The sequence below is a fragment of the Crocuta crocuta genome, unplaced genomic scaffold (genome assembly GCF_008692635.1).
Source record: "Crocuta crocuta isolate KB4526 unplaced genomic scaffold, BGI_CrCroc_1.0 scaffold291, whole genome shotgun sequence".
Taxonomy (NCBI): domain Eukaryota; kingdom Metazoa; phylum Chordata; class Mammalia; order Carnivora; family Hyaenidae; genus Crocuta; species Crocuta crocuta.
Genome location: NW_027527977.1, coordinates 2469426 through 2495611, shown reverse-complemented (window position 1 = coordinate 2495611; position 26186 = coordinate 2469426). Strand labels below are relative to the sequence as shown.

Sequence of the window (26186 nt, the reverse complement as noted above, 5' to 3'; positions counted from 1 at the left end):
AAAAGAAGGGTGAGAACAGTACAATAAGACAATCTTCAGGTAGAGAGAGACCCCATTCACATAACTTTTATTACAGCACATTGTTATAATCACTCTATTTTTAGTTATTTTTTACTTCATCCAATTTATAAACTGAACTTTGTCAGAGGTATGCAAGCATAGATATAGAAAAATGCATAGTATATATAGGGTTCGCCACCGTCCACAGTATCAGGTATCTACAGAGGGTCTTGGAATGTATTCCCAGTGGATGAGGGGAGACTAGTACATTGGGACAGATACCTAAGCTTTCAGCAACCCTGAAGTAATAGAGGCACTTATGGAGAGCTTTATTTCTTCTGTTGGGAAAATGGGGAAAGAAATTTCTATTTCTTAAGGCACAGCAGAGGCCACATGAATAATTAATCCTTAGCAAGTTAAGGAACTGATTTCCAGCAAGGGGGATAATGCCCCAAAGTTAAGAGAATTCTGCAAAAAGTCATTTCGCATGTATTCTGAGAAGCATCATGGCCTCTGATCGTTCTTGAGTATTGCTTATTGAATTAGTCCAGCACTGGATCCCTATAAAGCTGATTACTGATGCTTTAAGGCTCATTTCATAGAGGTCTTCGTGGCTTTCAAACTTCTAAACTTTGAGGAGCTTCTTGGGTGATAACTATGCATGTGGATTCTTTGTTATTTGCCAAGGGTTCTGAATTTTCTGCCTTTAAAGACACATAATAAGGAAAGTTTTTCAATTGTTTATATAAAGTTAGGTGTATATGTTATAAGCGCGTGTTTATATGCTATGTGCATTGTGTACAATGAATTCCAGGTGACTGTAAAGCAAATGATGAAAGTCCGTTTTTTTCCTATCTGGAAATTATACTGAGCTTTATGAATCGTTGAAAAGGCTTTGAAACATTTTTTGCTTTATGAGGTTTTTCTCTGAAGAAGAGTATGCTAGGAAGGAAAACGCATACATTTCATTAATCTTATTTATCAGCAATCAAAAAAATAAAATAGGTATTTTAGAAACAGCTTAAGGCACACTGCTTTGATATACTAAATAGAGGCAGTTGATTTTTGGATGTTTTATTTTTAATTACGGGAACATTTAGATTATGTCACCACCTGCTTACTGCTACCCATACTGATAACTGACATATGAAAATTTGGAAAAATAAAACACAGATATTTTTCCATCATGTCAAATGGCATGTGGTTTTGATCCTGGGAGTGGAGGGTTTCCATCAGACTGGCCTATCTGAAATCTCTGGGTCTATTTCCTCCTTTGCCTGGACTGCTGTTCCTGGTAGTTGGTGTTATTCAATTATCTCTACATTTTACCTTGGTGTTTACCTCTAATGTCACTCAAGTCAGTAGATGATTCATTGCATCTGGAACCAATAAGCAGAGTTTGGCAGAAAAGGGACAATGTGTGGCGGATGTGTTTGGAGTAAAGGGAACAATGCGCTTGAAACTGGGCTCTAAGAGCTTAGAAATTCAATTATGCATTCATGGGTACAGGGGTAGGTACCACAATGCCTGGTCCATAGTGAGCACCCAGTGGATGTTCTCAAAGATGGTGGCAATGAATTTAATCAGCACAGTCTGTATATATACACGTGTGTGTGTGTGTGTGTGTGTGTATCATATATACATACATATATACGTATATGTACGTATATACGTATATGTATATATAGGTATCTGTACCATAGTGCCCAGGAAATTTCCCCAAATTCTAGATACTTGAGATTTCATCCCAGCTCTGAAACACATCATTGCATCTTTCTCCTTTCTGAAGTAGGAAGCAGGGCTGATAATTTCGTGATATTAGCCTTAAAATGGATAACCTTTTGCATCATTAAATACCAGGCAACATGTTCATGAATGCTCAGAGGTAAAACATGATGCTATTTTGATATCAGGAGAGCTAAAAACCTAAATTAACATTTCCTTTGTCCTTCCTAAAAAATATGTTAATCTCTACTCTGAAGTTTAAAGGACGAGGAAAAAGTTATTTAATCAAGACCAGTGAAGGTACCAGATACAGGATAGATCTCTCTTGTCTCTGAGCTTGGTTTTTCCCTGCAAAGTAGTGTCTTTTTTTTTTTTTTTTTTAGTGTTTGAATAAAAAGTGAGATTTTCTTTCTTCCTAAGGAAGTAATATAAGCCAAAGAGTAGTGTTATTAGAGCCAATTATATTCAAATATTATTCTCAGAAATAGAGTCAGAATATGGACTTTTAAATATTCTTAGTATCTCCCAAAGGGCACACATTCTGGATCAAGAAGATTTTGCATTTTTTCAGCTTAAAGACAAAGAGGTTGTGAAGACCGCATTTGCTGTCATTTGCTGTTTCTCTTCAGTAGTCTTAGTTTTTCCTGAACAAATAGAAGGTCTCTATCAGGTCTTAAATTAAACTTCTTGGCATTGTTAATTTAAAAAATTCTGTGTTTTATGTCCTGTGTATGTGTGTGTGTGTGGGGGGGTCACTTAAGCAGTGAGAGAACAAGCTGGCCATTGGCCAGCGCTGCTATCCCAACTTGCTGTGTTGTTTTCCACTCTTTTGAGCAGTAAGTTCAATGAAGTGGGGGAAACCCAGGTGCCAACAAATGAAAATGACTCTCCAGAGATGGCCACGATTGTGGCATATTCATTTTCTATTGCTGCACTGCATAACAAATAACCACAACCTCAGTGACTTAGAGCAATGCCTACTTATTATTTCACTATTTCTCTAGGTTGGAAGTCTGGGCACAGAGTAGCTGGGCTCTCTACTTCTGGTCTCACGAGGCTGAAATTAAGGAGTCAGCCTTGCTACATTCTCATCTGGAGCTTAAGATCTTCCTGCAGGTTGTTGGCAGAAGTCTGTTCCTTTCAACTGCATGACTGAGATCCTCATTTGCATGTTGGTTGTTGACCAAGGACCATTTTCAGGTCCTTGAGGCTACTCTTGGTTCCTAGTCACAAGGTCCTCTTAATGATATGGCAGTTTGCTCCTCCAAGGCCAGCGGGGTGATCTCTTTTTTAGGGCTATCCTGAATAGGTTGAAGCCCATCTCCCTTTTGATTAAAACAAAGCCAACTGATTTTTGAACTTAATTGCACTTGCAAAATTCCTTCACCCTTACCAAAACCTAATCATGGGACTGATATTCCATTAAACTCACCAGCTCTGTTCCTAAAGGGAAGGAGATTGTGCTGAGCTTGTGCATCCAGGTACAGGAACTCTGGAGAGCACCTCAGAATTCTTCTTTAATACAGATAGTATGCTCAAATTTGGGGATTTGAGAAGGTCTCTAGACACAGCTTTTGTGAAAGTCAAGGTTCTGTTGGCATTGCGGTGATCTGTTCCGTGTCTTACTGGACTTTACTAATTCACCTACTCCTGGGCTGTCCTGGAGTACCAAGGAATGCACCTAGTCTGGGTAATTTCTATTCCTGGAGGCTCTAATGAGGTTGTTAATTCTAGCTTCCCATGAGGGGGTCAGGTCTCAGGTTGCCTCCCAGGAACTACGTGAGATGATCTGTACTCTTAGTAGAATATCCATCTCTATATTCAGTATTTCTCAAAGTGGGGCATGTTTGATGCCAACAAGAAGGCTCAGCTTTGTCTGGTTCTGATCCAATTGAAAGGAATAGCTGTGAAATAACTTCAGATCCAGAAATGTGCCTAGTCAGACAGGCACACAGTTCTCTGTGAGCTGTGGGCACAGCTCTTCCAAAGAGATGGGAAAAGGAGAAAATGGGAGGGAACCACAATGGGGACCCAATTTGTTTGTGTTAATCAGAGATCTACCCACTTTCCTAATTGATTGTTCACTACAAAGTAGCTTGATGCTTCTTTAGCCTGGGAGCTAAATGTAATCAACTTTTGTTTCTGTAAAAAAATTTTTTTTCTTTTTGCCCTTAAGGAGATCATTATTTCTATTGTATGAAGATGGTAGCCCAAACATTAAAAGTAATTAGAGCAGATGGCAGTGAATACTTCTATTGTAAAATACAGTGATGCTTATAAATGGGTTTTCATTCTCTGGCTTCCTTCTTTCCTCTCTGCCACCACATATTCATTTTGTTTCCCTTCAGGTATAACGGGGAGGAAAAAAGAAAGAGGGGAGAAAAGGTTCCCCTGGTGTATGAAACTGAGGAACTGTCAAAGCTTCATAGCAGGGAAAGTGTACTCCCGTGTATTCAATCACTGAAATTAAGTGTTTTCAAAGGCAGTGCAGTCATGGGTCCATTGCATGGGGAAATAACGTGCTGTAGTCCATCACTTAAAATGTTAACCTTGTCTCTTACTAGTGACTGGGAACAGAAACACATGCTCTGTGTTCGCTGGTTAAATGGCAGTGTGTCAGCTCTGTGGAAAAGGCTAGCGTGTATGTGTCAATCTTCTGATTTGGCTCTATGTGTGTATGTGTGCATTGGTATGTGTGTGTGGCACACACACACTTACACTTTTATGCGCATTTGTGTAGCCTTTAGAGACCTGGTTTATTGCTTATTGGAAAATGAGAATTGAACCAGTTTTCAGTATTTCGATGTATATCCCTTACCAAGATGTTTTTGCTTGCCAGTCCCCAAACTCTTAAGTAGCTGTATTATACTTATTTATTTTTAATTACAGGAAGGTTTTTTTTTTTGAACATATTTAAATATTGACAGAGTATATAGATGTACTTCATGGAGCATATTACAGGTACTTGGACAATATCAGTCCTTATACTATAGTGACAGTATGAATTGGAACATACCAGGAGTCAGCAAACTTTTTCTATAAAGATCCAGATAGTGAATAGTTTAGGTTTTGTGAACAACATAGTCACAAACTCAAAGCGGCTGTAAACAATATGTAAATGAATAGTTAGATCCATGTTCCAATTTAAATGTATTTGTCTAAACAGTGGGTGGGCGGGATGTAAGCTGTAGTTTGCTGACCCTGTTATATACTACTGAATATTTTACATTATTCTTTTCTTTATGGCATCTAAAGAACTTGAAGCCTTTTTGCAGTGGGGGAAAAATAAACGTCCCAGTGCATTAGCAGGGAGGTTATAGAGCTCTACACTCTTTCTTTCTTTAGACCACCACCCTGCCTATCTGCTGTGCTGACCCAGTGGCATTCTACACATGCTCCTTCCTTAGGTCTTCTCCAGATAGCCTCGGTTCTCTTCCTCACACTCCACTCACAGGCACAGTCCCTAATGGCTGAATATAAAATAGCTTCTTCCCCCGAGGCACTTCTGATACTCTTCACCCTGTTTCTTTGTCGTAGTCGTTGTCTTTTTTTTTTGTCTTTCAGAGCACATTATTCATTTTGTATATTTAACTTTATTTCCCTAATATACAAGCTCCATGAGGTCAGGCATTTGTTTGTGCCTACATCAGTCTCTGGTGGGTAATGGGTGCTCCATAAATATTTGTTGAATCCAGAGATCCATCTGCTCCATAGTTCCTGGCAAGAAGCCTGAAAAGAGACTGGGATTATTCAGTAGGGTTATACCTGTTAGATGCATGCAAAAATGGTTAGCCATTATTATTAATTGTTAAAATTCAAAAAATTATAAATTCGAAGTGGAGAGGGTAATATGTATGTTTTTCCGTTGAGAGAATTCAGCGATAGTGTAAGTAAAATATCTAGCAGGGTGCCCGGGACATGAGAGGCATACAAGAATTTGTAGCTATCATTGTCATTATTATTTCTCTGGCAAGTGGAACGATCTTCAAGTTTATAATTCAGAAGAGACATTGTTAGAGGAGATGTGAAGATTCATGTGAAAGTGAAGATAAAGACAGGCTCTGTAAATTCGTTCTGTTTGCAGACTGTAATAGTCCCCTGAAGCTCATAGGTGTGAAAATAACTTACATGTAAGAAGCGTTAAGTTAATATCAATATTTGTTGTGAAAGGGTGGAGTGTAGGATGTGTGTAGAATTGAGAGGTAAACTAGTAAGTAGCTTAGTTTTCTAACAGGTACAATGGGTAAATTTGAACTGGGCACAAGTCTCTGGCATAAGGTATTGTTGACATGGCTTTGAATAGTCAGTGTGCCGGGTGGTGTGGAAGGACTTTCTCATGTTCTCTCATAATCATGAAGGGTTTATAAGCACCAAGAAAAGAAAGTGATCACTTAGAGCATGAGCTCAGTAAGAACAAATTATGCCAAACTAATTTAATTTCCTTTTTGTTCCCTAAGGAGTTATTAAATTATAGGTCAGGGGCTCTACTCGTAATCCTGGATTTCTGGATGGTTGACTTTTCTAAAATAAGTATTTTATGTTTCGTAATCAGCTAAAATAATCTCAGCCTTTGTTAATTTGTCTGCAGTGTTCAGATTAAAAACAACATGGAGAAGAACCGGGGATCCATAAACTAGATTTCAACTATAAGTCAGTCTCCACCTGGGTCATCCAGCTAATCTGTTGAACTCACATAGTGCCTTGTTTATACTTTTAGTTATTACACTTTATGTTAATTATCTGGCTGTTTGTCTGTTTCTCAATGATGATATGAGCACCTTAAGAACAAGAACGAGGTCACATGTACCTGCAAGAGATGCCTTTATGTCAGGTCATACATAAAAGTTTTGGGATTTTAACTGGGTAACAAGTTTAATATCACCCAACATCACAACCCAATTATTAAAATATCCAAGACTATTAGTTGGGAAAGCAAATATTATTTAATAAATGATGTGAAGAAAGTTAACTATTTGGGGGGAAAACAAGGAAAAATGGGAAACTTCTCACCAACATAAATTCTAAATTTGTTGAGGATTAACCTACAGATAGAAAGCCCTACAAATCAAGAACACATAAATGATGTTTTTGTCAGAATGAAAGAAGGGTGCTCTCTGCATAAAATAAGAGGATGTCATGAGAGAAAATAGAAATGCACTTGTTTTTATAAAAATTAAAAATATTTCTATGTGAAAGAGCATTGAAAAAAACTTGCAGCTTTATAGCCAATAATTTTTGTTATTAAAATGATACTTTCCATGATGGCATAGTTAGGGGCACTGGGGTGGCTCTGTCGGTTTAGCATCTGACTTCAGCTCAGGTCATGATTGAGTAGTTCGTGAGTTCAAGCCCCATGTCAGGCTCTGTGCTGACAGCTTGGAACCTGGAGCCTGCTTCAGATTCTGTGTCTCCCTCTCACTCTGCCCCTCTCCCACTCACGCTCTGATTTCTCTCTGTCTCAAAAATAAACATTAAAAAAATTAAATGATGACATACTGATTAGGAGCCCTATTGAGAACTGACCGTTCATTCAAACATATTTTGGGGGTGCCTAGTACATGACAGGCATTGTAGGAACTGCGGATACAAAAGAAACTCAAGCTCTCAATGAAGCCTACATTCTGTTGGTGGTTGACTGACTATAAACACATACACAGTGTTTCCATGATGATAAGTGCTTTGGAGGAAATGAAGAAGGGTCAAGGGTAGAGAGAATATTGGTCACAGGGACTTGTCTTGTCCTATTCCCAGAGCTTGCATGCTCAAGAAGGCGGCATTCTGGTGAGGTGTCAGAACAGTTCTTCCTTGTCTTTGTCAAACAGGAGACCCGGAGAGATTTCTCTCCTCTGCCTCCCCCAGCACCCCAGCTTAGCACATCCGCTCACAGATAGGTCTCTGCTGTGCTTGGTGCTCCAACTTGCTGATCAATGACTTCTTTCAAGATGACTCTGGTGGTGTTGCAAGTACATTTAAGGTGACATGTAAGATTTGCAGACACTGCACATTTCCCAAAGTTCAGAGAAGTGCTGACATGTGTAAGAAGAAAACAAATTGCCTAAGCTTCCTAGCGGAGGCAGGGAAGTTTATGCTTGCACGCACACACACACGTGTGTGTGTGTGTGCGTGTATTGTATTTTTATTTTTTGGTTTATTTTGGATTATATAATGTGTGTATATTTAATTTAATTTTTTTTGTTTATTTTGGGTTATATGAGCTGAGGTAAAAGATGAGGGCATGTTCTGAATAGTTCTTTTTTTTTTTTAATTTTTTTTTAATGTTTTATTTATTTCTAGGAGAGAGAGAGAGAGAGACAGCATGAGCAGGGGAGGGTCACAGAGAGAGGGAGTCACAGACTCGGAAACAGGCTCCAGGCTCTGAGCTGGCAGTCAGCACAGAGCCCGACGCGGGGCTCGAACCCACGAACCGCGAGATCATGACCTAAGCGAAAGTCGGAGGCTTAACCGACTAAGCCACCCAGGCGCCCCATAGTTCTTTTATTTTTTTTTTAATTTTTATTTATTTCTAGGAGAAAGAGAGACAGCGCAAGCAGGGGAGGGTCAGAGAGAGAGGGAGACACAGACTCTGAAATAGGCTCCAGGCTCTGAGCTGGCACTAAGCACAGAGCCCGACGCGGGGCTCGAACCCACGAACCGCGAGATCATGACCTAAGCGAAAGTTGGACGCTTAACCGACTAAGCCACCCAGGCGCCCCTGTTCTGGGTAGTTCTTAAATCTCTATTTCTACCCCCCATCCCATAGACCTGTGAGGAAATTTTTTTTAAGTGAATATTAATGTGTATTTATTTTTGACAGAGAGACCGAGCGTGAGTGGGGGAGGTGCAAAGTGAGAGAGAGACACAGAACTGAAAGCAGGCTCCAGGCTCTGAGCTCTTAACACAGAGCCTGATGCAGAGCTTGAATTCATGAGCCCTGAGATCATGCCCTGGGCTGAAGTTGGACGCTTAACCAACTGAGCCACCCAGGCACCTGAGAAATGGTTTTTTTCATTTGCAGGATGCAAATGAGTGATTTGCTTATATCAAAGAAGAAAACTAAAGCTAATGACTGAGTATCAAGGGAACAATTGTGGAAGGAACTTATATTTCAGTGGAAGTGAAACCTGTATTGACCAATAGGTGGGGCTGGTGACACAGAACATGGTTTTCACCAAAGACATCAGGTTGCTATCAACTGAGAGGCTTTCAGATCTATTGACTAGATGTCTTTTAAAATGCCCTTAGCAGGGGAGCCTGGGTAGCTCAGTTGGTTAAGATTCCGACTCTTGATTTTGGCCTAGGTCATGATCGCATGGTTTGAGACTGAACCCCATGTTGGACTCTGCACTGGTGGCATAGTGGAACCTGCTTGGAATTCTCTGTCCCCTTTCTTTCTCTGCCCCTCCCCCTCTCTTGTTCTCTCTCTCTCTCACTCTCGCTCTCTCAAATCAACATTTCAATGCCCTTAGCATTCTTTTCTTGCTTGATTGGATCACAGTGATAGAAATTAGAAAGTGAGCCACTCTCACTGTTTCATGGAGTGTTACCCTGGTAGTCACAGGACTGTCACCGACATGGGGAATGATACTACCAGTGTGTCAGCTCTGAAAATGTCAAGAACTAAGATTGTGTATTTGTAACTACGGGTTCACTGACAACATGCAATTATGGTGATACATTTCTACTTCCCCAGGTAGCCGTTAGATACTTGAGGGTGAATTAATTTTTAATTTTTATTTTTTCACTTTTTTTGAGAGACAGCAAGCAGGGGAGAGGGGAGGGGGGAGAGAGAGGGAGAAGGAGAGAGAGAGGGAGAGGGAGAGAGAGAGAGAATCTTAAGCTCCAAGGTCTGCACTAATTTTTTAGAGCTTTTAGTATTTACTCACTGTTTTGTATTGTACCATGAATCATCAATAAAAATTTATACATCTCAAGATACCATTATTAACGTTTGGCACAAGGAATATTAAGTCTTTTGAAATTTAATGTTTAATATTTACATTCATTTGAAGTATACTACACTGAGTAGAGAAGGTACTTTACTGAAGGTAAAGGAAAAAAATGGCAAAAGATTTCACAGGGAGACAGGAATCTGAGTCTTGGGTTTTGATTTAGATACCACCATCATTTGGTTTAAGTTTAAAGAGAGCTTGAAACTGCAGAAAGGATTGTGAAAACATGTGAGCCAGACTCAATGTATGCCAAACCCATGGGATGCAGATTTTTAAGTATTTTAGTTCCCACCTATTTGTTCAACCATTGTATCAGTATGGTGATTGCACTCATGTGCATGTGTGTTATGTTTGTGTATAACATTTGTAAATGCATGTATGGGGTTAGCAGTTCACTTAGGAATGATTCACTTGGGAAATTATTCCCTCCAGTTTCATTGAGCACTTACTATAAGTCAGATACTTTTTAGGGGGATGGGGATACAGTGACAACTGAAACAAAGTCCTTGCTTTCATTTGGGTAAGCTCAATAGATGGTAAATACACATAGAATTAAAGCTGTAATACAAGAATTAAGCAGTGCTGGGGAGAGGGAGTTATTAGCGGTGCTATGTTCTTAAGGAGGTAGGGTAGGAGGTATTATTTGCTCAGAGACCTGAATGAATTAGGAGAGTGAGTCAGCAGAGATTTTGAGGAAGACGTTCCAGGAGAGGCCAAGGTGAGTGATAAGGCCTGAATTTGGGAGCTTGCTCTCTATCAATTCCATCTGTTTTCACCACTGAGGCATTTGACACATAATTGAAACTCTTTGAGCCATTGTTTCCTCAACTGTGAGGAGGAAATAACAATATTTAACCTTTCCACTTGCCAAGTTGAGGCTGAGTGTAGCAATTTTTGAAGGTTGACAGGCCAGGCCGAGATGTTATAACACATGAAGACAGCTGATGTATGTATATACACAGGGGATGCAGGGCAAGAGGGAAAGTTCTAAAAGTTCACCTAGAGCTAGAGAACAGATATCCGTGATCAGTGGAGGTATCAAGATGTTCTCAAATTAATTAATGGAAGATACAATGGAATGGGCTTCCTTTGACCCCCTCACATACCTAATTAATGATTTTTACACTGTGAGTGTCATTTTCTTGTTGTTCTGTAGCTGGGGTATGGATCTGACCACCAGGTTAATGTCTCAGGAAGAGGTATACTGCTGAATCCTTCAAAGGCCTTACAGCTCATCCACACCCCATCTTGTCCAGCTTGCTAGCTTTCCTTAAGACCCTCTGCTTCAGGGACTGGTTTGAAGGAAGTGTCCAAGTTCCTTTTGGGGATGTATCTTCCTCCCCTCTAGCCCTTGCCCTAAGTTCATCCTCAAACTGATGCGGAAGTGGTTATTTGAAAGATCATTAAAATGATGGTTCCCTGGACCCCACCTCCTTAGCTTCTGATTCCATCATGGTGGCACTGAGGAAATCTGTACCTCAAACAGCTCTAAGCTGAGAAACTTAGATGATATTTCTCTAGATTCCTTCCATTTCTGATCTTCTAGGAACTTAGGCTTTTTCAAAAGTCCTTTTAAAGTGGACTTCCAGCCAACGTGACCAGTAATCGAATTTACCTCTGCAGTTGACTTTACCATCTTTAACCATTTCAACTTCTCCCACCTTTTCACCACTTTATTCCATTCCAGTTTCCCCCTATTCACCTCCCTCTCCTTTTTTTTTTTTTTTTTTTTGGATTTGATGGGAATGAATTAAGGGATTCTAAGAACATATAATGTATAGCCTGTAAGGACTATTTTGTGTAATTTTACTTCCCTTTGCCTAACTTCAGTGTGAAATCAGTAGAGGGTTAAAATCCTCTCCTATTTTTTGAGTCTATGGATGGCCATTCTGGGGATATGGTTCATATGGCTTATGAGGATGCTCATGTATCACCTTTTGTTTTCATGGTGCTGGTGCTGCTTATCCATCTCTTAAACTGGGAGGAGCCATGAACTTTTTTCTCCTTTGCAGGTGTAGAGAATAAAAAAAAAATCTGCTTTTCCTTATCCCAAAAGCTTGTTGGTGATTGGGTTGGGTATACAACTCAAGGCTATTGAGTTGGGGGCTCAGTACACTCTCCTGGAAAACCTATTGGCTTTTCTGGCTACACATTTTTCCATTTTCTCTCTCAGAAATATTCCAGGGTGCTATTCTCTGTGTAGATGTAGTTATTGGTATTATAAACATGCCTTCCCTTCTTAATGATTTTCTCCCATCTGCCTCTAACACCTCACAAGAGAATCTTCTAGGAAGTTCTTTTATAGGAACCCAGGCTTCATATTTTGGTTAGAATCTGGGCAGGAAGAAGTGTGTGGAAAGAGGCGGACACATGTTGTATGTACTACCTTGAGGGAAATACCCTCTATGTTCTGATTTTATTATACTTATCATAATTATAGTCTTATAAATGCACAAGACATTTAGACATGCTCTCGGCCTCTTACATGAACTGAATGCCGCTTTCTGTGGTTTTCACATTCCTTTTTTTGAAAAACATGTGACTTCAGTGTGACCATAAATTAAAAGGAAAGCCAATAGTTCTGTGAGGGAGACTAGAGGCTGAATGGGAAGGGGATACTTCCTCATCTGGGCCCCTCTCAGCCTCGCTCCCTGCCCATCACTCACTCAGAGGGTCTGGGCTATCCTCTGAAGTCAGTGGGCATTCATTTATGCATTTGGTTTTCAGCACTGATGCGTCAAGCAAAGAGGGAAAGGCAACGACAATATCAAAAAGAGACAGAGTGGGGAGGCTGGACTTGGAAAGAGAATTGTTCCTATAAGACAGGAATACTTGGCAGTAGGGCCAATGAAAAATGATACCAATTACATAAAGCAAAATGCCACCCATCAAGCAGAACATTTTAATTCTCTCGATTCCAGGCTATTTATGACTTTTTGTTCAAGACTCAATACATGTCTGTGAAAATAAAAAAATAAATCGACCCCATCTATTTGGTAGAAGGGGCCTTGTCCTGGAGAAAAATAAAAGGTATGAAAACATGAGCGGCACAACATTGTTGGAGCATTCCAGTGGCCAACACAGAGACATTCCAAGTGTGACTTTGACCCTTCTGTATTTTTCCCTTTTAGAGTTAGTCATATGAGGAAGAGAGGGTGACTAATTTTATTGAGACGTTTAGCGATGTATGCAAATTAATTTTAGATTAAGAAGTTTCCATTTAGATCGGTCGTCCATACTATCTTGCTTTAAACCAAATAAAATAAAACATTAAAACTGTTTTCCAGGAGAACCTTTCCTTTCAGTTCTGCCGGAGGTGGTCGAGGGCTCACAGCTGGTTTCCTGAGAGAGTGCCACAAGATGGCGACAACGTCACAGTGGAGAATGGCCAATTGCTACTACTTGACACAAATACAAGTGTCCTCCGCTTCCTGCACGTTAAAGGTTTGTGGAGTTGGGAGATCAGTGGTGGCATTACTGTATAGAATTCTATCACATTGAAGGGGCGGGAGGGAGGGGAAATTTTTGGATAAGTTCCAGCACTTGGTTGAGAATTTATTCTGGGAACAAATTGAGATTTTACTATAAAAGGAAGAAGTGATCCCAGTGTTCAAAATGCAGGCCCTTTCTTTTGACTTTTACAAGCACAGAGCTTAATTATTTTACTTTTTCAAATAAAAGAGGTTAACAATGTTATCAAAGAACATGCTTCTTTATTCAGGCACTTTGTAGTCATACTTGTCCAGGACAGCCCCCACAATACAGCAAAATGCTCTGAAAGTGGTTAACGCAGCTGCCTTTGAAATTCCCTGCCAAGAAAGCAATGTCTTCCTGCTTTTACCCTGTTGTGGTTTTGACTTCCTGGTCCCATGGAAAGTCGTATAAATAGGCTTCCTTATTGCAAAGCTGGCCACATAGCCCTAGGGTCTGGGAAGTTGGATGAGACCAAGAATTCAAATTTCAACTTCTCCACCACATCACCAAATGACTAAGCCACTTATTTCACCTCTTTGAGCATTTATTTCCTTATCTGTTAAATGAGAATAAAAATCATTGCCTACTTTAGTGGCTGATAATAAGGAATGGTTATCAAAGTGAGTGACTGTCTTCATTGGCAAATGAAAATAGCTTTGGAAATGTGATTAGTTACGGGTAACTATAAAACTTTGCACTAAAACATTACTTTTTACAAAAATATATGTAACACTTACAAGGGCATTTGTTCTTGTTAAAGTCAGAGTATGGCCACACAAGGGAAAATAAAATATTTTGAAAAGGATATAATATGGATATCTGCCTCTTATGGATATAATCAGGTTTTTCTGATTAGGCACTTCACATTCTATATTTTAAAAGGTGTTTGTTCTTTTTTTTTTTTTTTTCTGATAACAAGAAAGAAGTTTTCAGGCAAATCAGTTAATTTGTACCCTTTAGGAAAAATGGTCTGTCAGCTTGGGCTATTGACCTGTCTTTGCAGGGTATGTGTGTGTGTGTGTGTGTGTGTGTATGACCAGTGGCTTTGGGGAATGCTGACTTATTGATGGATATCAACTACCTAAGGACTAGGAATGACAAAAGAAAATTATAGACTTAGAATCTCAGGTTAAAAATGTCCTTTGTAGGGGCTCCTTCGTGGCTCAGTCATTTAAGGATCTGACTTTGGCTCAGCTCATGATTTCACAGTCCCTGAGTTCAGGCTCTGTGTCAGGCTTTGTTCTGATAACACGGATCCTCTGTCTGTCTCTCAAAAATAAACAAACATTTTAAAAATGTTCTTTGTAGACCTTTAACCAGGAGTCAAATTCTGCTGAAGGATGAGATGAACTCTCAAGGATCTTTGCCTTATATTGGTATTATTTGGGAGAACTTTCCCAGCTAACAGTCTTGCTCAACTGACTCTCTGGACATCCCACTAGTTTCAGGTAAATGTTCAATCAGTGAATGGGGTTGATAGGGCCAGAGACTGAAGATGGAGAAGAGGCATCAGAGAGAGTAAAGGGTAAGAGAAAGGCAGGGACATATGGAATATACACTTGATTTTTCACTCTTGGAGATTTCAAGGTCTGAATAATGCAAGTGGCTTTTATTAATACCCCTGGTCCAGACAATATATTTGAATCTGAAATTATTTGGAAAAATTGAGCTAGGTTTGGAAGAGTAAAACTTTATCTTGTGGAGAGGGAGAGTAAGTTATCCGAAAGATCCCTGTTTCTCTTGGAGAGTAGCACCATTTGTAGGAATGTGAGGGTAAGCAGTTGGGCACCAGTTTCTGTACAAATAGGTATAGGAGTTGTTGGCCGAGAGCAGGGTTGCCTGGAATGAAGCTGAGAGTTTTATCATACATATGTGGGTCATAGCTTCTAGAAAGAATGATAACAGAAAAGGGACACAGATAAAGTTTGATTCAACCACGACTTGTGGATACTTATTAAGTGGCCTAGGAAGTTGTAGGAGATCTGAGAAAAAGTGAAGAATAATACTTAATGTGAATAAAAGTGCATTATCACTAAAGAAACTAATTAGGGAGAAAATATAAAAAAGTAAAATTTCTAATTCTAAAATATGTGTTGTAAGCAGGCAGAATAATCCGGAGAATGGGGTATCAAGAATAAGATTAGAATTGGGTGGGAGAGAGGAGGTGAAGACTCTATCATTTATGCCTGAGACAAGTTTTGACCATTCAAATGCATAGAGAACCCATCTTGCTTATTGGAACTGTTCATGTTCAGCGGGTCAGGCCCCAAACCTTAGAAACATCCTAGACTTATTTCCTTTTCTCACATCCCATGACCAATCCATCAGTGAATCTTGTCTGGACCTTCAACTGTGTCCCATAGATCAACACCTTCATTGGTACCAACCTAGTTCTAACCAACATAATTTTTGGCTGGGACCATTTCAGATGGCCTTTTAATTGATCCCCATGTTTCTGATTCTTTGTCTTCCTTACCAGCAACCCCTAATTTTTATCTGGGGCATCCAAGTATCCAGCCGAAATGCTATTATTTCCTGGCCTCCTTTGTAGTTAGGCATAGCCTTGTGGCTTAGAGCCAATCAAGGAGATATAAGGGGAGTTGTGGTACAGGGAACCTGGGAAAGTTCCTAAAGGAGAGCTGACCCATTAGGAGGAATGTCCTATTTGTCCTCCCTTCTTCTTCTTCTTTGCTTCGTGGAATGTAAATAAAATAGCTACCTTTTGAGCTGCCATCTTGGACAATGAGATGATTCGTTAAGAATGGAGAAGCAGAAAAATTGAAGAAAGCCAAGACCCTGATGACTTTGGAGTTGCAATAGTAACACTGCAACTGGGATTGCCTACCTCTGAAGTTATTTCATGATTGAAAAACAAAACTTCATGTAGTTAAGTCATTGGTGTTTGACTTTTATGCCATATGCTAAGCTAAAGTAATCCCCCAATAGATTATTGTACACATCCTTTAAAATATGTCAGATCTTATACTTCTTTCCTCTAATACCCTCCAGTGTCTCCTCATCTAATTGGGAATAAAATCTAAACTTACCATCATCAAACCTCTGGTCCCTTCATTGACCTGTCTTCCTCATTTATTCTGTTTCAACTCTTCTATAAATATACCAGGCGTACACCTACCTCAGCCCTTTGCACAAAAGGTCCTTTGCCTGGAATATTCTTCCTCCAGGTCTGCATGTGGATGGCTCACTTACTTTGTTTGCTCTTTGAGACTTTGTCAGCTTATCAGAGAGGTCTTATTATTATTATTCTCTCCTTTTATTTTGCTTTACCTTCTTCATAATACTTACTACCACATAATATAGTATAAATTTACTTGTTGGTTTATAGTCTGCTTCCTCTGCTAGAATAACCTCCAAAAGGCAAATGACTTCACCAATTGATTTACTATTGTCTCTTTAGTGTGTAGGATACTGAATATACTTTGATGGTTGAATAAAACCATGTACTGATGGTTGATGGACAGCTAAAATGATGCAGAGTTCAGATCCTGTATGAAATTTAAAAAGCAAAATTTTTAAACTCTTGCTTTCTTAAGTGTCACTTTTTCTAACTGATTTACTGTCCTTAGCTGTTCTTACATATATAGGTATATATGTATGCATAGATACACATGTAAACACACATATATGCACACATATATATACACATAAATATACATACATATACCTATATATAAAATTATGCCATTGTGAATCGTGAGAAATATAAAATCTGTCGATAAGTTATTTTTCCATTTCTAAAAGGCATTTGAAACTGGTAAAGGACTCCAACTCTCAAAAATCTGGTTGCTAGTATGACTTTAAACCTGTAATGTTTTCTCTTGCCTATAAAATGTATAAAAGTACTTGAGGGATAATAAAAAGTTTATTCAAATATAAGATTGAATCATCATCATCAACAGTAATTCAGTTTCTGAATCTCTATTATTTCTCTTTTCCTGTTTAAAAAAATGTTTGTTGTTTGTTTATTTAGAGAATCCCAAGCAGGCTCCACATTGTCAGTGCAGAGCCCGACACAAGGCTTGATCCCACAAACCATGAGATCATGAGCTGAGCCGAAATCAAGAGTTAGACACTTAACTGACTGAAACATCTAGTCATTCCTGTCTCCCCTTTCCTCCCTATTCATAGTATCAGAAACATAGCTGAGTGGAATTTTCTCTCCTTTTCTGATACCATCTAGGGCCAAGATAAAGCATAAAAAGTTTCAAGCCCAAAAATAATCTCTTCAAAAGATTTTAACAAACAAAATAGAAAACATTACCGGAAGCACTTTCTCAGCCATTCCCACGATACTACAAAGGTGACATTCTACATGAAGTATATATATATTTTAAAAGGATTAGTGTGGCATAAAAGTGAAACTAGATCACCTAAGAACTATATTTAGAACTGCTTTATGAAAATATTGCATCTTCTATATTATTTTTTCCAAACATGGAAACCAGCATCCTAGTATGTAGAATACTAGGCCCCTACAACAGGAAAACTAATATAGTACTTCTATATATGGCCCTCAAGAGTCTAGAGTTCTCTGTGCCTTACTTGTATTTCCATCTATAAAATAGAATTGATGGTCTTTTCTTACTAGTACAACTTATATAGTAGAGAGGAAGATGATAAATTTCTTTGAGGCAAAATTTTAGCTGTTATTTATAATGCTGTACATACTCATTCCTGAAGTTTATTTTAAAAATGGCATATCATTTTTGTGACCATAAGAGCGTCAGCTATATTTATTATTATTTTGACTTAATTAGCAAAATATTCAGAACTTTGACTTGCTTACCATCTCTACTTCTCCCATTTCTCCCTCTTTTTTAGATTAATTTTTAGGGGGTACTATTAAACACAAAAGAGAATTAACCCAATCAATTAATACTAATGAGCTGGGATGGAAATAGTCATATTGTCTTGATTTAATTAATTATATTTTTCGTTCTTTTATGTTAAGATGCCCAACGGCCATAGACATCGCTGAATTAAAATTTATTATTTTATCCCAAGTAATTATGATGAGCCGTAATAACAAAGGAGGGACGTTAGCCTCTTGTCAGAGCCGTTATGCATCCTGGACAAGAATCTTGAGTTTGCAGTCCCTAGTTGGAGAAACATTTCATGTTTTCTGAATAAAGCGATGAATTTCTCTTGGTTCTGGTGGCCAAGGAGTTTGACATAAAGTCAAGAAATAATGATTAAGAAAGGGCCAATTGAGGGGATGAACTCTAGAAACTCATCTTCCCTTGGTGCTGGGCTTTCAGAAAGAAGACATTTCCATTTCTTACAATGCCATCCCTTTAAAATGCTTGAGCAGAAACTCATTTCTAGTCTCTATTGCTGCTTAATAGTGCACTGGTCTCCTTTAATGTGATTTTCTATTTCTTGGTCTACTGGTGTATACCAAAGCAGTTAAATGCTTAGCAGGCTTTTGGGCTGGAGAGAACAGAGTCTGAATCTGGTCTTTGCTTCTTACTAGCCCTGTGACCTTGGGCCAGTTGCATAACCTCCATAAACCTCACATTGCTCCTCATTAGGGTCATGGCTGTTGCAATGACAGCAACAGTAACGATGATGGCTAACACTTATTGTTTGTTATTCTGTGGCAAGTCTACAAAGTATTGCCCAACTCAGATGATGTTTTAAGTATTAGATGAGGGAATGTTTGTAAAGCCCTTAGCACAGCCTGGTCCAGAATAAGCACTCAATTTATATAGTTTTTCCCCCCCTAGACTGATGGGGATAAGAGAAGATATGGCTGAAATATCAGGCCTAAATTGCAATTTTATTTACAGATAGTGGCTGCTTCTATATACAAAGCAAACTGGATTACTGAAAGAATTAGCTTGGTAATAAGGACGTTGTATTGCTTTTGCCTCTGTTATCTTCAAAATACATATTGAAGTGCTTTTCTTTCTATGGCAAGAGAGGGAAAGACACAGAGATGGCAGGAGTAGAGTATCCATTTGGTTGTTTCCATTTTCCTTGTTACTTTGACTTCGTGGAAGTGCGTTTTTCTGGTTCTGTTTGGAATATGGTCTTATTTTCTCCAATTTTTTAGTGATCTACAGTTTTGAAGATACCCAGATCTCTTTAGTATATTTGGGATTTCTCTGGTATACAAATGCATATTCTTGGCTCATTGAGATGAACTATCTTCTTTTGATCCACTATCAAGTTAATTGTGGAATTTCTTTATCCTTGGCAAGGATTTGAGGATTTCAGAGTAAGGTATTTGGTGCTGTACCCAGCACAGCCTTTTTTTAAAATCCAGGATTCTACACTTTGTTCCTTGTAGTTAGCAACGAATCAGCCTCAGTTTCTTCACTAGGTGCATGCTTTGGGTAATGCTTTACCAGTGCTGTGATCTGGGAATGACATGAGGCTGGACTTCCCTGGGACATAACTTGTGGTTTCTGTGTCTGTCAGGTCTCTGTGAGTCCCTGGGCAGATTACCCTGTGCCTATAATTTTGACCTCACAGGTATCAGCATGGATTTAAAAGAAATCTATCTGCAGGTAGGCTGGAGTTTTGATAAAAATGAAATACTATGCATTAATATTTCTTAACTATATAATATCTTGGTCAACATGAGAGAGTTTTGGGGCTGGTAAAATTTGTTACAAATTGATAAGTTTAAAGTAATTTACCTGAAAGTTTCTGGAAAAAGATGGTCTCCTCTCCCAGTTGAAACACAGCTACTCTACAAGGGAGGAGATGGGATGATTATGTGCACGCAGTTCAACAAGGTTGACTTACTGCAGTTTGGTCAGGAAACCCAGTTTGGCCTGGGCTCAAATTTGAGGAAGCCACAGATTCTCTTTAGCTTTGAGTAAGGTGCAGGTCCTCAAATCAGTGCAGAAAATGGAACTGATGGCGACGCTTTTCCCTTTGTAGGAGGGAAGTGCAGGAAAGGAGTTAATGCGCTTTCTTCCCATATTTCCAAGCATGGCACTCTAGAATAGGCTGGGCTTTGCAGTAGTCCAAAGGGGAAGCCTCGCGAAGAAGCTAGCATCAGAAAGAAATAATCTGACTTTTCTTTTTTTAATGTTTTATTTATCTTTGAGAGACAGGGAGAGCGAGTGCACAGTAGGGTGATGGGGAGGGGCAGAGAGAGAGGAGAACAGAGGATCTGAAGGCGGCTCTGTGTTGGTAGCAAGGAACCCAATGTCGGGCTGGAAAGTAATAAACTGTGAGATGATGACTGGAGCTGAAGTTGGATGTTCAACCAACTGAGCCACCCATGCACCCCAGACCTGACTTTTTTGAAATCCACCCTGAACTCCCTTAACTTCTGTGTCTCTTTGTGTTAGCCTTTTGCTGGTGACTACATATTTAATATTAGGGTGTGTGTTCTAATTCCCTCTATCTTTGGAGAATGAGTGAATAGGCTATAAGCTTAAGAAAGGGAACCAGGTCTGTTTTTGCTCACCATTATATCGTGGGACCATTACAACCTCAGGCACATAGTAGGTATTTAAATAATTGTTGAATGAGTGACTAGAGAATAAATTTCTGACCTAAATAGGCAGATTAATGTTGGTTGTGGATTTCTCTATAATCAGAGTCCTTCCTGGTATTCTCAAATGTTAGTGGATTAGTCCAGACAGTGACCATTTTCATTTACTATTTGTGTATCAGGAGATCAGAGACAAAGGCTTTTTACTGTGGGGGTCACTTGGCTCTGAAACCCCTTATTTTTCCCAATCAGACAATGACTTACATTATTTACCTCCAGAGAACAGTCCCAGACACACTTGATTAGCCTTAAATGAAAGATAAGCCATTGCTATGAGAAAGGACATGCTTTCAATAGATGGGCAGACAGACAGATAGATAGATATTAAACAACTTACAGTTTTATGTCTTGACAACTTGAATGTTGTAACATGAAAAATGCTATCAAAAAGGGACCAGTCCCTTCCTAGCACAGAGGCTATAATATTTTCAGTAAGGAAAGATAAATATTTCAAACTTCCTTACTTAAAACCCTTCATTGGCTTTCCATTAGCCTTTAAGATCAAGCCTAAACTCCTTAATATGGCTTATAGAGTCCTTCGGGGTTTGGTCTCTCCTTACCTCTTTTTTTTTTTTAATTGTTTTTGACCTTTATTCATCTTAAACAGAGACAGTGTGAGCAGGGGAGGAGGAGGAGGAGGAGGAGGAGGAGAGAAAGAGAAAAAGAGAGAGAGAACCCGAAGCAGGCTCAAGGCTCTGAGCTGTCAGCACAGAGCCCGACGTGGAGCTTGAACCCATGAACCATGAGGTCATGACCTGAGCTAAAGTCAGATGCTTAACCGACTGAGCCACCCAGGCACCCATCTCCCTTACCTCTTTACCTTATTTTTTGATTAATGATTTCCACATCCTGTTTATCATGATCAAAAGCAGAGCTAGAACTCTGGAATGCTTATGTACCCAGGATTCTTACCCACATAAAAAATCAAAGACTAAGCATTTCATTACTTTTATTTCTCATGTACTCTAATATTCCTGAGGGTCAAGAAAAGGTAGCAGTTGTTCTCATTTTATAAATAAATAAATACTATGAGGAAACAACCGTGATATTTTGCTTGTGAAGTTATTATGCTATAGTCAATCATGTTTATGATATTCAGAGAACAATTATTCCTGGAACCTTTTTTTTTTTTTTAATAATTTTTAGTGTTTATTTTTGAATGAGATAGAGCATGAGCAGGGGAGGGTCAGAGAGAGAGAGAAAGGGAGACACAAATCCAAGGCAGGCTCCAGGTTCTGAGCTGTCAGCACAGAGCCCAATGTAGGGCTCAAACCCACAAACTGTGAGATCATAACCTAAGCTGAAGTCGGATGCTTAACCAACTGAGCCGCTCAGATACCCCATGCCTGGAACTTTTTGAACTGTTTCTAGTAATGTATCAAGTTGGAGAGCTATTAAAAAATAAGATTGAGTGGGTTGCCTGGGTGGCTCAGTAGGTTAAGCGTCTGACTTTGGCTCAGGTCATGGTCTCAGGGTTTGTGGGTTTGAGGTCCATATTGGGCTCTGTACTGACATCTCAGAGCCTAGAGCCTGCTTCAGATTCTGCGACTCCCTCTCTTTCTGCCCCTCCCCCACTTGTGCTCTGTTTCTCTCATAAATAAATAAATATTTAAGAAATGTAAGTGGGTCCATGCTAATTGGATGTTGATAGAAGGAAGGAGATCATTTGAATGAATAACTTGGTAGCTAAGGAGACTTATTTTATCTGCCTGGCATAGACTTTAAAGAAAAGATAGGTTTTTGTTCCTTTGTTTTGTTTGTTTGTGAATTGTTCTTTTTTTTTCCCTGAGGTTTTAAGTGACTTTTTGGAAATCCATGGAGCTGCTGAGGGCCTTGACTACTTAAATGCCAGAATCTGTGTTGGAAAAAGGAAGTGATGCTTTTTGGGAACTTTTATGAAGTTATAATAACTTCATAATAACTTAACTTTTAGTTAAGTAGCAATTGATTATAGTAGCTATAATGACAAAGGCATTTATTTGTATCTGTGTTTTGGTTCCTTTAAATATTTTTTTCTTTTTCTTTTTTTTAATGTTTTATTTATTTCTAGGAGAGAGAGAGAGACAGCGTGAGCAGGGGAGGGTCAGAGAGAGAGGGAGTCACAGACTCTGAAACAGGCTCCAGGCTCTGAGCTGGCAGTCAGCACAGAGCCCGATGTGGGGCTCGAACCCAAGAACCGCGAGATCATGACTTAAGCGAAAGTCGGACGCTTAACCGACTAAGCCACCCAGGTGCCCCTCCTTTAAATGTTTCTAATAGTTTTTTCCCCACAAATATGTTTACACCTTGTAATTAGTATAGAGTTCATTAATTTATAGTTAATGAGTTTTATGTTTCATAGAAAAAGTAAAAGCTGATTCACAATCTTTATCTTCTTTCCTAATTATCGGTAAAATTGGCCAATTCACTAAAACCAGGGTGTTTCTATTCGCTTGGGGCAATTAAGCTTCACCTGACCTTGTGGCAGTAGAGACTGTATTTTTCACCTTTTTTTTTTTTAATTTCAGCACCTAGTGAAAGGCTGGAAAATAACAGCAAATGTCAGATGAATGAGGAAGTGAATTAATTGGCAGTACCAGCTTTGTATTTTTCAACCGATTTTAGATGAAGGAAAACAGCACAATGGCTATGGACACCTAGAGCAGTGGGTTAATTTACCTAGAGTAGTGGTTCTCAAAGTGTGGTCCCTGATCAGCATCAGCATCACCTGGGAACTTGCTAGAAATGCAAATTTGGGGGCCACATTGCAAAACTCCTTTGGGTATGAAGCCTGCCAATCTGTGTTTCAAGACCTGCAGGTGAATTAGATGCACGCTCAAGTTTGAGAACTACTAGGCTAAAACAATAAAGGGAACCATATAGAAATGTCAGGACTGGAAGCCAATGAATCTAGCCCTGGTAATCTTTTCCCAAAGGCGAAGCAACCCTTCGCAAAGAACAGCGAAAACTTGGCTGGCCGTGTTGCACAGGCCAATCCTGAGCATGGCATTTTTCATTACATGCAGTTCTCCATCCTGCCAGGGAAATCAGAGCTGATGAAAATGATTTCTCCCAACCGCCATCGTTTGTGGCCCTGAGTTGGTGATTTTATTTCAGATACATATATTTTTTCCTTCTCCATTGCCCATTTGACAGTAGTACTGGGCTAATTAAGGAATTAGTACGTGGCATTCATTTCAGGGAGGTGTGTGATTCTTTTCCTGCTCCCTGAGAACATTTTTTGCCCATACTTCCAAGTTCATATTTTCTTTTTGTAATCAGGCAGAGACATTACAATTAAAATACCGTTAAAGTGATTCTGGCAAGTATTGCAATAAGCATGTTTTTTAATTAAAGGAAGAACAGGGGAATGCATAAGCAGCATCAGCTAAAGGGGAAAATTTCATTCGATATCTATTTTAATTGAAATGAAAGAAAAAAAAACACCAGGAAAAGCAGCAGCAGCAGCAGCCCATGCCTGTGTGTGTGTGGCTCGTTCCCAGGTTGCTAGGTTTAGGTGTTCTGTGCTTGATTAATTAGTAACCAGCCCGAGAGTCCATTCCCTTCGCCCCCAATCCTTAAAGCCTGATTTATGCCTCACATCCCCCATGAATATGTGAGGGTTCAGGCATCTATTTCCTGAGCTGCTAGTGGATAGGATTATGGAGCGTGCACTGAGCTCTTGGGGGCTCTCGTTTGCCAGCCAAATTGATTTTCCGCCTTTCTGGCCGGGGACAAGCCCACCTCGAAGGCTTCTAGGCTCTGCTCCAGTGGATCAGGCACAAGCCTAATCCGGATCTTGCCAACAAAGGAAGCTCTGTGCATCCCCAACACAGCTTTGGGCTGTGGCTGCCTTCCCCCAGTACTACTTTTCTCCCTTCTGTCTCTCACCTCCTCCTGATGCCCACCTCGACAGCAACAGTGTCCAGTAGGGTGCCCCAATGAGCCCGGATTGTTCAGCCAACTCTTCTTACCCAGGCAGAGGAGGGGTCTGTCCATCCTAAATGGATAGTTTTCTATAATTCTCCAGCGGGGGAAAACTCCACAGGCTTCCCTATGTATTTGACCGTAAAACAACAGGAAAGGTGAGCAGATCCAGGCTGCTAAACATCTTAAAGAATTATTTAAGTTTGATGCAAAAAACTGAATGGACGTTAATCAATATAAACAAGTAAATGGAATAATTTACATAAAAAAATTTAGGGAGTTCAAACTTTGAGCAATGAATTATCTAGTTTGGGTTATAGACTGATCAAATTATTAGAGGTCCTCAGATGCCTGCCTCCATCTTGCCTCTATTCCCCTCTGGCTTTCCATCTGCTTAACCCTGGAGTCACTCTCCCTGGGTTGATTTTATCACCTGCATCCACCTCCTAAATCAATGCTCTCTTGCTCTGTGCCCTTTCTCCCCCAAACCTCCTAACATCTAGACATAACGACATCTTCATCCACCACCTTCACAGTTCTTAAAGTTCTTCTTAGAGTTTATGTTGCCAGGACTTCCCAAATCTTCTAAATCACCTAATATTTTTTGACTCCACTCAAGAATCTTGCTACTTCCTCTCCTTATTCTAGTTTTCGGATATTAATATTTGACAGCTTGTTTCTCTTATCTCTCTTTTGTCCTCCCTCTCCATGATCTCCCTGGGAGACCTCATTCACTTTTTAAAAATGTTTTTATTTATTTTTTGATAGAGAGGGCTTGCAAGGGCCAGGGAGGGGCAGAGAGAGAGGAGGACAGAGGATCTGAAGTAGGCTCTGCATTGATAGCAGAGAGCTGGATGCTGCTGCAGGGCTTGAACTCACGAACTGTGAGATCATGACTTGAGCTGAAGTCACAAATTTAACCTACTCTCAGCCAGGCACCCTGGGAGACCTCATTTACGTCTATAACTTCAACTCTTACTTACTCATCACGTATTTAGTGGACCACTTGCCAAGTTCCCCATGGACAGGCAGTGTTCTTGGCACAGGGGCTATGGTTGTGAAAGGAATGGACCAAAATTCTTGCTCTCATGGAGTTCACTTCTATTAACAAGGCAGTCAAGAATGCAAATTACAGTTTTTGTTCGATTTGCTAAGCAAATAGAGTGGGTGGAGAGGGAGTTTGGTGGCGGTTGGGGGAATTTGCGCACAGTAAGGCAAAGGCTGTGAGGTAGGGGGAGTAAGAAGGTCAGTGCACTGGGGGACTGTGAGCCTGAGGGAGAGCAGAGTGAGACTGGGTCGGACAGGACCAAGCCTGTGGGATTTGTTCAGCTTTGACTCCGAGTGTGGTGGGAGCCATCGCAGACTCTGAGCTGAGAGGTGACATGACAGGGTTCGCAGAAAAGAAAAGAATCACACTGGGTGCTGTTTTGAGAATAGACCCTGAGGTGGGGGTAGGGGCCGGGACAGAAGCAGGGAGCGGAGTCGAGGGGCTGTTGGAATAATCCGAGGGTGAGATAAGAGTGACTTAACCCCCAGCTGTAGACGGGGAAGTGGTGAGAAGTGTTTGGATCGTGGGGATTTTCTGAAGGCAGGATGCA

General features: G+C 39.8%; 1 protein-coding gene across 1 annotated transcript in view; it reads left to right on the top strand.

The window, feature by feature from the left end:
* The window catches only part of PKHD1 (PKHD1 ciliary IPT domain containing fibrocystin/polyductin), a 487578-nt gene that overhangs the window by 142320 nt on the left and 319072 nt on the right, over positions 1-26186 (top strand). The window contains exon 35 of the mRNA XM_077752866.1: positions 12962-13118. Within this exon, the coding sequence (XP_077608992.1) occupies positions 12962-13118 (157 nt within the window). The remainder of the gene's footprint in view (positions 1-12961; positions 13119-26186) is intronic.